The sequence below is a fragment of the Mustela erminea genome, chromosome 7 (genome assembly GCF_009829155.1).
Source record: "Mustela erminea isolate mMusErm1 chromosome 7, mMusErm1.Pri, whole genome shotgun sequence".
In the NCBI taxonomy this organism is placed as follows: Eukaryota; Metazoa; Chordata; class Mammalia; order Carnivora; family Mustelidae; genus Mustela; species Mustela erminea.
Window position 1 is genome coordinate 116,895,250 of NC_045620.1, and position 12,783 is coordinate 116,908,032.

The following is a 12,783-nucleotide window of genomic DNA, read 5'->3' on the forward strand; positions in this document are numbered from 1 at the left end:
AAGAGACCTATGGGGTTGGGTCCTGTGCGGGGACTCCCCTGGCTTCCAGATGTTTCAAGTCCCATCTGAAGTGGATATCAATCCTGATGACAGTTCTTGGTCTGACAACCCGGACTAATATGGCTTTGGGCTGGATCAGGTAATGACACTTGGCAAAACTGGATTCCCTTGACAGCTTCCACAGGCTCAGGGAATCATCTGCACTTGAGTAGAGGACAAAATAAGGATTTAAGAAGCAGGCGCCTCGGAAGGCACTCCCTGCTCTCCCAGACATTGTAGTCCCTGTGTGGAGCTGCTGTGGGAAACCCGGGGCCTCAGTTTCCCCAGATGCCCAACACAATGATACCCCTCAGCCCCTTGCAGCAGGCACTATCTCTAAAGCCTGGCAGTTGTGTAACTGTCGACCATCTGTTACCCAGGAGCAGCGTCACAAAGCGCTGAGCAATGGACTACAGGCCGGTGCGGCAGCTCCCGCCTGGAGCCAAGAGCATCTCCGTGGCTTGCCTGGGGGTCCCCTGCAGAGCCCGAGGAGCACACTGTGCCAGCCTGAGCCTGCAGGCCGAGGTGAGGCCCCTGGACGAGACGCAGAGGGCTTGAGATGCTGCAGGGATGGGTTCTCCTGCTCCCCTCACTCCTCCCATTACAGTGATCTACCTGGATTTTTGCCCAGCCAGAGTGGCGGCTGGGGAGCCTACCCCAACACTTGAGTGTGCAGAGTTCTAATAAAGTTGAGTTCTGGAACCCCCCTCCCTGCTCCCTACCCTTCCCCCTGCCCTACCCCGCCCTCAGGTTCTATGTGATGGTCTGGGAGTTCAGCCGAACCTTAGGACAGGCTGCCAAGAGTGTTCAGCTTTTGTGGGCTCTTTGATTTCCACCTCTTTTCCCAACCCAAAACTTTTTATCCACAGCCTGGTCGAGGACGCGTTGGGGCTGTGGGGCAGGACTGCCCTGTGGCTGGATGAGCAGGTACCAAGCACAAGGTGCTTCCGGCAGATTCCTCCATATCTGACTCCACTTCTTGGGGGCTCTATTTTACTGGAGAATGATTTCCGAAGTCCTGCCCCACCTCCACACAGGGTATGGGGCTCCCCCTCTGCCAAGCTCTGCAGGGAGAGGCAGGTGGTGGGGGCTGGGGAGGGGGGGCTAGACAGTGCTAGTTACATCATCCGCGCCTCCCCATCAGTCAGCTCCCCTCCAGCTCTGGCTGGGGACATGAAAATGACACTGGCATTTTCTGGCAGCTGCTGTCCCCCAGGCAGGACAGAGTTTTTCAAACCCTTCTTTGAGGGATCAGATGATCAGAAACACAGCACCTCGAATTCAGCTTTCACAACTATTCCCTCATTGTCAGAAGTATTACCATCCCCATCACTGTATAGGTGAAGAATCCAAGGCTGGGGAAGGGTAAAGGACTTGCCCAATATTCACACGGCTCCTAAATCTGACCCAGTCCAGGAACCCCTCGTCCAGTGACAGCAGCATGATTCCAGCCTAGTGGAGGCCTACACGGGAATCCAATCCCTAATTTGCTCTGCATCTAGACCCAAATAGTTTGCATCTGCAAAAAGGAGGAGAACGCACTTTCCAAGGGCGTTTGGGAAAAGGCGGCTTTTCCAGGGTCATTTTCCAGGTACACCATGAGCTGGCGCAACTTTGGACCCCTGCTTCCTTACAGGCACAGAGCCCTGATGCTTACAGGGAGAGAAAACCCTTAAGGGAGATAATTGCGCCTTAATTTTAAGACAGATTTCTTTAAAGTTAGACCTGCTCAGCGTTCCATCGTTCCATTAAGCGGAAAAAGTTGCCAGGCACCTTCAGGCAGGCGTAGAAACACCCTGGGGAGCTGGCCGAACTCGGCCTCGGGCCTAAGCGGCCCAGGACAGCGAACCATGGTTGGGGGAGCAGCTCCGCCCGCGCCCGCGTCCCGCGATCCCACAGTCCCACGCCGGCTCCCGGAAGGCAGGTGCATTGGGGGCGGGCCCCGGGAGTGAGCGCCACGTGCAGCCCCCGCGGCGAGCGGGAAAGTCCTCCCAGGCCCCGCTCTGCCGGGCGCGGGTCGGCCCCGAGGTCCCAGCTGGGCGCTGGGGTGGCGGGGCTGCGGGGGCGCAGTTCCTGCCCGGCCCCGCCCCAGCCCAGGCCGGCCCGGGAGCTGCGTGCGGGGCTCGGCTCGGGCGGCCCCAGAGCAGCACGGTGCGCCTCGGTCGGCGGGCGGCGGTAGCACCCCCTTGCAGAGCCCCGCTCGCTCCCGCCCGGGCTTCCTCGGAGTCGCTCTGTCGGGCCCACGCTCTCCCTTCGCTCCCTCTCCTCCCTCCTCCCCTGTGTTCCTCCCGGGGTGCCGGGCACAGCCTCGGATTCCTCCCTCCCCGCAGCTCCAGTCCGTTTCCCTCGCGGCGGCGGCGGCGGGCGAGGCTGCGGCGGCGGCGGCGGCGGCTCGGGGAGCATCTCGGCTGCCACTGCGCTTCTCCGGCGGGAGCGGGTGTCCAGCTTGGCTGCCCTTCGGTCCTTCCCTGCCGCTCTGCGCCCCGAGACCCCTGCCCTTGCTCCCTTTCCTCCGAAGCGGGCGGGGCCCCTGCCAGCAGCTTCCCGCCGGCCCTGCACCGGGATCCCGGGGCCGCGGCTCTCGCGGACTCCTGCCCCTCCGACCCTGACCGCCAGGGGGTGCCCCAGGGGCGTAGCGCCGCGGAGAAGGCGAGGCAAACGGGACCATGCGGCGTCTGACTCGCCGCCTGGCGCTGCCGATCTTCGGGGTGCTCTGGATCACCGTGCTGCTGTTCTTCTGGGTAACCAAGAAGAAGTTGGAGGTGCCGCCGGGACCTGAAGTGCCGACCCCCAAGGTACGGGCTTGGGCGGCGTGGTGGGTGCGGGACACTGGTTTGCAGGAGTGCGCGCAGCCCGCGCGCCGGGCTCGCGGGCTCCCGGGAAGCCGGGGAGGGGGTCTGGGTGCCGCGAGCAGGTAACGGGGCGCCGGATGCGGCCACAAGGCGATATTTTTAGATTTTAAGAAGCTCTGGGCACCGCGGGACCCGCGGAGCGTGGGAGTGGGAGTGGGTGTGGGTCGCGGGCGCGCGCTCGCGGACAGAGAGTGGCGCCGAACTTGGGCAGCGCGCGGGGGTCCCGGGGCGGAGGGGGCGCTGCAGACCAGCTGCCTAGGGGTGGCGGTCGGTGGACGCCGCGGCGAGTCGCGGGCGGTCGGGTCAGGAGGGCAGGGCAGGTGGGTGCTGGCGCCCGCGAGAAGTCTGGCCGCGGTGCTGACCTCCTTCCTTCCCGCAGCTGCCAGGCCCGACCAGGGGAGGCCGGAGGCCCGGGGTGCGCCGTGCGCGCGTGTGCATCGCGGGCGAGCGCGTGCAGCCTCCCGCAATCTAGCTGCCGGGGCCCACCGGCCTGTCGCCACCCGGCTTTCTAATTGTCCCCGAGCTCTCCAGCTGCGTGGGAAGTTGAATGTGCCCTGAACGCCACTGAGGAGCCTGTAAGAAGAGCAGACGCCTTGGTGTTGGTGGGGAGTTGGGGAAATGAGGATCGAAGTGGCTTTTCCAACTCCTGCCCAGCCGGTTCCTCCCAGCACAGGCAGAAGGTTCTCCCTTCGGGCTCATTCTTACCTGTCATTCGGAGCCCCCATTTCTCCTGCTCCCCTCTTTCACAGACCTCGCCACGGGACACAGAAGGAGGCCTGGGGGTTCCGGGCCAGGCAGGCATCATTTATGAACGGGGTCCAGAGCAGCCCTCCAGGCACTTGGGAAAAAGCCCTTGGAGGAGGTTATGGTCTGAAGCAGGAAGCTAATAAAAGGGGGGAGGGAGCGAGAGGGGAGTCTCCCCAGTAAGTTAGGTACAGAGGACCCACTCTGTGTCTGGTACACTGTGGGTGCTTCTTCGTAAGTCATTGTGTAAGTTGGGGGGTCTCCTAATTTCATAGATTAAGAAGCAAGTTCAGTCTTTGTACCTTGCCTTAGTCATTCTGATTCGAACTCAGACCTCAGATATTCAGAATCTTTCCACTATATTAAGTTGTGTCTTTCAGAGCCCCTTTTAGCTAAGTGTTCTGGCATGTAGGTTTTGGGATCTCACTAATGCCGAGTTTATTGGTAGTGTGCTGTGTGCCAAATAGTGTGTTAGGGGCTATGGGTACAGAGATGTAGAACTTGCTCTTTGAGAATAGGAGATTTGCTCAGAAAGGACCCAGGACCCTCCAGTTTGCAGAGGGCCATCAGGGTTCATGTCTCTGGGCATCATGGGAGCCTGGGGCCTTCCTGGAGGAGGAGGATGTAACAGAACTGAGTTGAGAAGGATGAACAGTAGGTTTGCCAGGAGGTAGAGAGGGCATTCCAGGTAGAGGTTAACTGTACCCAACAGGCTCAGAGGAATGACACAGCAGGTTGTGTGCGTTTGGCATAATTTGAGCATAGACCACGTGGCTGATGGCACGAGTGAGACTGAGGGCAGGTGGATAAGGGTCGGATTGAGTAGGACCTTGTGGGTGCTAGGGGCCCTTGGAGGGGTAGCAAGTAGGGGAGTGATGAGATCAGACTGGTGATTTCAAACAGCCTTTGGAGCACTGGATCAATTTTCTCACCTCAGACCTGCCTGTAGATCTGGAGAGCTTTTCTTCTTTTTCCCCCCGGGGCTGGGTCTGCTCCTTGTGATGCGGTTAATGAAGCCTGCAGGGACATGAACTCTCTCCTGTTTTGCGTTGAACCTCATTACCTTAAGCTTACTTATTCTTAGTTTACACCAGGGAGCTGGGACAAGAAATCTCTATCCCTCTTTGTGCACTCTGTCTTTTGTCCTTACCCGCCTCTCCTTCTAGTGTGCGCTGAACACACAATTATCAAATGCAGCTGTGTGCCCCGCTCTGTGCTAGGTTTGAAGGTTGCTGGGATGAGGACACTGGGTCCCTGCCCCCTTCCAGGGAGGTGGGAAGCTTCACAAATTCCTGGTTGAGGCAGAATTACAAACAAATGAGTAGTGGGTGGGGTGGAGGGAGTAATCTGATATTGGAATTCTGGGCAGAGTGCTGTGCAGGCATGGAAGAAGGGGGTCTTCTGGTTTTGACCCCTTGCTTTTTGTCTTTATTGCTTATTTCTGTTTTTTCCCCCCATTTTCTGTGTTCTTTAGAAACACAAATTCTATAGACTTCTAAAATCGTGATTCCTTTTATTATTAGGCACCCTTATTAGTATATTTCTCCTTCCCGTTTTTCCCCTGTTTGTCTGACTTCACATGTCCACATATATTTGTTGTGTGTATTTGTGTCTGGCACACGTATCTGGAGAAAGAGATGGAGAGACAAAGAGTCCTTGGCGCCAGAATGATTTTATTGCCATGACGGATCTATTTCTGAAATTTGCACATCTTGCCCAGAGGAGTGTGGTTGGTTCCCAGACCCGAGTGCGTGTCAGAATCCCCCGGAGAGCTCATTGAACACACGAGCTTTGGGGGTTATTGCCGTGATTAGGATTCTGTGGGTCTGGGAGAAGGTCCCAGAATCACTGTCTTTACAAGTGTTCCGTGTAAGTCGGAAGCCGCCTATTGATGGATAACATTTGGAGCTAGAAGAAGAATAGGAAGTATATTGATTTTTTTCTTTTTTTTTTTTTTTTTTTTTTTTGCAGTTTAGCTGGCCCCATGTAAATATGGCTGAGCGAGTTCCTCCTTCTGGAGCTCCTCAAGGACCACGCTGGCATGAGCGTGTGTGCACATGTGAAATAACGGTAGCTAGAATTTATGTAGGGCTTCACACATTCACAAACTCTAGTTCATGCATATTAGCTCATTTAATCTCCACAACAACTGCAGGGGTGGAAAATACTTTTATGCAGTTAAGACTGGATGATGAAATTTTACAATCGGCCCAAGCTAACAAGGTTATTATCAAGTGGCCACATCAGAGCTAAGAATGGAACCCGGATCCCTTAGGGAACTGCCCACTCAAAGGCTCAGTCCATGGTGCTCACTATGCTGTGTGGACTGCCCGGGTCTACACTTGTGGGTGATGGGGGGAGGCTGGGGTATTTATAGCATGTGCTTCCCAACCTACTGTCCAGCATATCCATGGCTCAGTCCTAGGTGCTTGCCTTTGGAAAGCTCCAGGGAAGGCCGAGGGTGTTGGTGTACTTGGAGGGAAGTCTGGCTCTGCCCTTGGAGGAGATCTGCTGGGGCAGAGGAGGCTCCTCTGGACACACCGTGGTGGGGAGGGTCCCCTGGGAGGCTGCATCCGATGGTTGGAGCACCCCTGGTTTAGGAATCATTGCCAAGATAGAGCTTGTTTCCTCAACAGCAGAGATTCCGATGGGACACTTGTCTATTGTAGGGAAAGAACTCCGTTTTGAGCAAGTGCAGTACCCTGGCTTTTTCTAAGAAATAGTCCTGGGGGAGCTCTTGCCTTGGGTGTGTGGAAGCCTTCAGGAACTTTTCGTCTTGCCTGGGCACCTTCCCACTGTGGGAGAGGGTGTCAGCTTATTTTCCAAAGCACGAGCAGTGGGCTCCTTTCCTTTAAACAATTTAGAGAGGTCAGGGGATTGGTGGAGGGACCAGAGACTGTGGCCGGGGCTTCTGGGCCCAGGTCCCCTCTGTGTAGCTTCCATGTAGCAAGCTGCCTTCCCTGGGGTCTAGGACAGTCTCTTATTCCCAGGCCCTTCCTTGCCTTCCCTCCCAGCTTTGGGAAGCATCCTTATTCACCTAGTGATGGGATCTCTAAAGTGGGCCTGATAATAAAATAAAACCCATGCCTTGTCACAATTCTGCTGATGTAGAGAAGGCATGCTGCACTCCTAGTTTAAGGAAATTAATTGGATTTCTTTCTTTTTCTTTTTCTTTTTTTTTTTTTTAAGTTCCAAGAAGGTCTGGTTCTATTAATAGCTCAAGTAAAGATTTCTTGAAGTTTGACTTTTTAATGTTGATTTGATTCTTTTACTGCCCCCCCACCAAATTCTGCAGAGCTCTAATTCCTAATTGAAAATCATAGAACAAGTTGGATGTCTTAATTCAAACTGTATTTCAGTGGTAAATACTGTACCACTAAAAATATGTGAAACATGTTTTTATTTCTTCTCTCCCCTATCATTTGTTTGCCATTTGGAGAATTATACAATAACCGACAGAATTTAAAAAAAAAAAAAAAAGGCAGCAAATTTGTCTCTGACTTCCAAGAAACTAAATTTAGTCCAGGGGCTTAGGGCTTAGTAAAAGCAAAAGAATTTGAAGCCTGAGGGTACTTTTTGAGGAAGGTACTGGAAATGTGAAGGCTTTGAATAAAGTGCCTCGGGCCCATGTAGATGTATTTGTGCTCTACTAGAAATAGAGCAAACACTATTAGAAAGGAGCTTGTCTCTCCGTAATATTTGCATACCACAAACGCCTGGAGTATGTGGCACTGTTATTTTATTCCCCATTTAGTAGATCATTTCTCCTGTTTAAAAAAAAATTATGAATTTTAGAAAGAGCGACCCTATTAATCTGCGAATACTCCGAGCATGCATATTGGACTCTGTCCAGGGAATTTTGACTCTGGCACGACCAGAAGTAGCCCGCTGTCAGATGAATGTTCATCCTTTCATTCATTCCTGTGTGTGGGTGCCTGTGCCCTGCACTGGGCTGTTTTCCCCCACTGTGGAGGTTCCTAGAGCAGGTGGAGGGTAGTGTTGCTTCGGGGTCCAGCAGGGGTCGCTATAAGAGGATGGGAAATAAGAAAGCAGCAGGTTGGACTGTCAGGTGTCCAAAAATGTCATATCTTTGCTTTGTAGATATGAACAAGCTGCTTTTTTAAAAAACCCTGCCCTCTCCCCCAGTCCCCCAAATCCAGGCCATTAGGCTGGTGAGAATCTCTTCACCCTGGGTTGTTTTTGGCCTGCCCAGGTTGTATCTGTGTCCCAGCTTGCTTTCCCAGCCAGCAGCACACCCCCCCCACCCCCAACCAGGACCCGACAAGAGGCCCTGTCCTAGGGACGGATGGATCTGTTCTGAGGGACCCTCCTTGAGTCAATTTGGGGAGCTCTCTGTCTCCCTAAACCCTGTTCCCCTGAGTGGCCTCATGCCTTTGGAAACTAAGACCAGGAATCCCTGTCTCAAATGTTCCTGTTGGCGTAGAATGATGCCAGCTCAAATCAGAGAAGACAAGGGGCAAAATCAAGAAGAGACATTAATGTCCCTGTCACAAGCCTCCCCAGCCTGTCTAGAGACAACCCTTTATCCAGGTTGCTCATGTGTTCCTATCATTTTAAAGTGTTAATTTCCACTCATCAGAGGTCATTTGTAAACAAAACAGGGACAGAATGAGGCTACCCGGGCTGGTGCCCGAGGCCCAGGGTTTCCGCATGGCCTGCTTCAGCACCGTGTCGTCTACCTCCCTTGCCTGCATCCTCTCCCGCAGCTTTCCATCCCAAATTTCCTAAACAGTCTTAGCCATTTCCAGGCATGTGGGAAGGAATGTGTTGCCGTGCCCTTGTTGAGGGTCTGATGTGTACAGTTCTGTCGCTCTTCCAGAGCATCTCCAAGTCCCCATTGCATTTCTGGAAAAGCATCTGAATTAGCGGGGATCTGTCCCCTTCCCGCTCCTCTCTTCAGGGCAGTCTGTGAACCCTGCCATGGCTTTGCACATTCTGCCCCAGAGACCAACACTCTAGACCCACCATCTGCTGGGGAAGTGAGCGTGGCCGTGCCCGCTGCCCGCACCGGAGGGCTGCTGACTCTTGCCACGGGCTGTAGCGCCCCGAGAGGGTGATTGGCCTCCCTGCTCCCCAGCAGCCTCAGAGACACGCATGGCTCGCTGGAGTCAGGAGACAGAGTCCCCTTCCTCTCCTGGGAGCTCCCGTCCTGTAATCATGTGCGGTTTCACCTTCTGGCTTTTCTTTTATGTGTGGCAGCCTGTTGGCGGGCGCTAGGGGTAACTCAGGTCCTTTCTCCCCGGCCCAGTCTCCCCAGCTGTGAAATGGGGGTGGCGTGCCGTGGCCCCGGGGCCCGTCTGCCACTTGCTCCACCAGCAGTCTCTGTCGATTCGGGTGACTTGCGATTCACTCCAAAGTGAGACCTCATGGCTATAAATAATTATGCCACAGATACTCCGTGTCTATTACTTATCTTTTAATTATTTTACCAGAAACGCTAGATTAACCAAAAAAATAAATCAGTCTCTGAGTCCTCAGATGTTGAGCTGATTAAGAAAGAACCCCCTTGGGATATGCGAGAACACACGCGCGTACTCGGGTGCCCTGGGGAGTTCTGCAGAAGCTCTGGAAATCTGCTGGCTCTGGTATTTTGGTATTTCAGAATAAATGGCCTGATGTGACCTTCTAGGGCAGCAGCCTTTGCTTTTGGCAGCAGCTGCTGCCATCCTAGGACCTAATGAACGTGAGGAAGCCAAGATGGGGGAGAGAGGAAGAGGTCTCTGTGGCGTGAGCAGGGGGTCCTCCATTGTCTTGCTGTCTTCCCTGCACCGTGTTCTCCCTCCTCTTATCTGCATCTCCTGAAGATCTGGTGGGATCCAGAGCACAGAGCCCTGGGACACTTGGCTGAGAGCCCCAGGAAGAAGTCTGGAGAGACAGGAGCCCGGGACTTCCCTTTCAAGGCTCTAGCCAAGGTCAGGAGCAACCTGCGTCCCTGCCGCTCTGGGTGAAATAGCGGTTCTTCATGAAGGAGAGAAGTGGCTGCCTTGCCCTGGGCCATCCTGGACCATTCCGCTTGGATGCCCTGAGAGGGGCACCAGCCCTTTTCCGAGGGAACCCGGGAGCCCGCTGACCCCACTGCCTCCTGGACACTGCCGCTTCCGAGTAGCACGTCTCTTCCGCAAACCACGCCCAGAGACAAGATTAGGCACTTAAAAAAATAATTAAATTCTCCTCATGTCACTTGTCTCCTTAACTGTAAGCACTACAGAGATCTTTCAAGGAAATGCAGGGGGGAGCGGCACACTCACATGTTCCTGCCATTGGGTTTGAATTCCCAGATGAGGAGAACAGCCACCCAGCTGCCTCCTTCCTAATGATCCCGGCTGTTCAAAGCCAATTTGCATCTCATTCCGGCCCAGGAGAGAGAGGGAAGCATCTACAGACCGGGTAGGACCACCCCGTCTCAACAAGGTCTCTCCGAAAGAGGCTCGTCGTCTCTTTCCCTTGTCGCACTAAGGTTTAGAAATTAGGATTTTCTTCCCCGTGGTCGGGACTTGAGATTTATGTAGCTTCTCTTGTTCCTCGGAGAACAGGGTAGTCATTCATTACTTCCCTAACCTCCCCCCACCCGCCACCCCGAGCCACAGAGAGGCTGGTCCAATCAATATTTATGCGCCCATCGCTCGCAGCTGCGACATGCAGGCATCGAGGACGCCGTATTCCTTGATGGCCCCGGAAGAATTAGCTGGTGCCTGTAGATCAGGCTCATTGTTTTCCGGGATCTCGGGGAGATCAGGGCACGTGGTGCACAGATCAATTACGCTGCCTAGATAATTGGCTGCTAATAGATGGCCAATTGATGGCTGCCAGCTGGGGGCTGAATGACTGGCATTCTTACGGTGGGGCTGGGGTCTTCATCAGCAGAAGAGCGGGCTCAAAGCCTTGATTAATTAACGGTGATTCAGGAACAGGACGTGAGCTGAGTGGGAGCTTCTTTCCCATACTACGTCCTGTGATGTTTTGTAGTTTACACAGTGTTCGCATTCACAGATGCCTCATTTGATCTTTCCTGCCGCCCCATGGGGTGGAGTTATTATTACTCTCCCTTTCTGAAGTGGGCAGGAGGCTCTGGAAGCACCCCCCAACTAGTAAGCGGCCTTGAACTCACTCTTTTGACTCGAAAGCTTGCGATCGCTCTCTCTATTATGGCCATGCTCAACTTCTGGTTAGCTCCCTGCTCCGGGGGAAATGAAACCTATTTTACGTATGTGTATATTGTATGTATGTTTTCTTGTGGACGAGAAGTTAATGCTCTTGCTAAGAAATGACTCCCGACCTCTCAAACACCAGCATTGCTTTTCTGCATGCAAGAGGGAACTGAGAAGTGGATTTTAGGCGCACCAAGGAGCCCATCTCAGGAGGGCCACTGGAGGGGGCCAAGAGGACTTTGGGTTTTCTTCCAGGATGGGCCGAGTGTAACTTGCCCATAGGCCCTACAGAACCGTTCCACAGGATGTGGGAAGATGCTGGGCCTGAGTAGCTCTGTCCTTGTGCGGGTGAGCCCATGCTCGCCAGCCGGGTCCCTTCTGGGTTGGCGGGGGTTGAGGGGGGGGTGACAGCAGGAAATGAGTCTCTGCCGTCAGTCAAAGTCAACAGGACTGTGCAATTAAGACAGACACCGTTGCTCTGAATACCTTTCGTGATGAATGTAGTCCTTAAACAATCAGAAGCAATTCCCCTCTAAGAGGAAAAATGTCATTTGAAAGAACCTCATAGGTCCTGTTGGAGATGCAAGGCAGGCGTGTGGGGGAGGACTCTAGGGAAGGGTCTTTAGGAGACGGGACACGTCAGCTGAGCCTCTTTCTGGACGACAGAGGGCGCTCTGCCTGTGTCGTGCTCCTGGGCTGTGAGGACCCTTGATGACTGACTGCTTACTCCTGCTCTGTAATTGGGTTGCTGGCTGGACCCAGCACGGGGCTCAGCTGCTTTGTGGCTGCTTGAGAGGACCGGTGTGAGTTACAGTTGCGGCCCTGTGTGCGTGGTTCAGGGGCCGAAAGCATGAAATCAGGAGCTGCTAATGTCTTCCTGGATATTTCGTCAGTAATTCCGATGAACTACCGGAGGGCTCCTGGTGGGGCTTTTCTTATGTGGCCTGAATGACAAAGTCAGTGTCTGCTCCAAGATCCCAAGCAGAAACACGACTTTTCCACTCCTGTCGATTTCCGCTGAGCGCGGCAACATTAGAGGGAACTGTATTTTTAAAGCGCATGCATGGAGTTAGAAGGAAATAAATGGAAACCTCGTGCCTGATATTTTCCCTCTCCACTCGTAGGTCCCCAAGATTTTCTAAGCATATTTGCTCAATTCTGGATAAGATGACTTGCTGTAATTCTCCCTGCCTCTTTTAAAACTGACATTACGGTTTCTGCTCTGGGTTTTAGCTTTTCCCTTAAAACCGAGGAATATTTTTGGAAAGCTTCTTGGTAGCGTCTGCGAAAGCCTAGCATCGGTACACACCTATGTGTCACTCCTAACTGTGAGCCCAAGAGAAGCACAGTCGTATTTCAGTGAATGTCACGCACCTGAGTAGGAGTTGGCGGGCTTTTTCTGGAAAGGGCCAGATAGTAAGTATTTTTGGTTTTTTAGGTTATACAGCTTCTGCTGTATCTACTCAACAATGCTCTATCTACTCAACAGTGCTCTTGTAGAGCAACAGTACGTAAACAAATGGGTGTGGCTGTGTCCCCCAAAACTTCATTTATGGACACTGAAATTTGAACCCCATAACTTTTGCATCTTATGAAGTATTCTCCTTTTAGGATTATGTATTTTCAAATATTTGTACGTGTGAACTGCTTTCTTTGCAGTTCACAGGATGTGCTAAAACAGGTCAGGGGCAGGCCAGACTTGACACTGGGATTCTGTTTATATTCAGTATGGAAACAGGCAAAACTCATCTGTGATGTTAGAAGTCAGTTTCACAGGGACCTTTGGTTGGAGTCGGTGACAGGAAGGAGGCAGGGGAGGGACGCCTGGGTGGCGCAGCCAGTGAAACATCTGCCTTCAGTTCAGGTCATGATCTCAGGGTCATGATCGAACCCCAAGTTGGGCTCCCTGCTGGGGTGGGGGGAGTCTCTTTCCTCACTCTGCCTCCCTCCAACCCACTCATGTTCTCTCTCTCTCTCTC

The 12,783-nt window shown here is 53.5% G+C and overlaps 1 protein-coding gene across 2 annotated transcripts in view; it reads left to right on the forward strand.

The window, feature by feature from the left end:
* Window positions 1-2,104: 2,104 nt before the first annotated feature.
* Window positions 2,105-12,783, forward strand: part of GALNT14 (polypeptide N-acetylgalactosaminyltransferase 14) — a 212,323-nt gene continuing 201,644 nt past the window's right edge. For both annotated transcript variants that reach the window (XR_004287987.1, XM_032353052.1), the window contains exon 1: window positions 2,105-2,834. Coding sequence is in view for 1 of the 2 variants with exons in the window: in XM_032353052.1 (XP_032208943.1) it covers window positions 2,706-2,834 (129 nt within the window). In the remaining variant the exon portion in view is untranslated. The remainder of the gene's footprint in view (window positions 2,835-12,783) is intronic.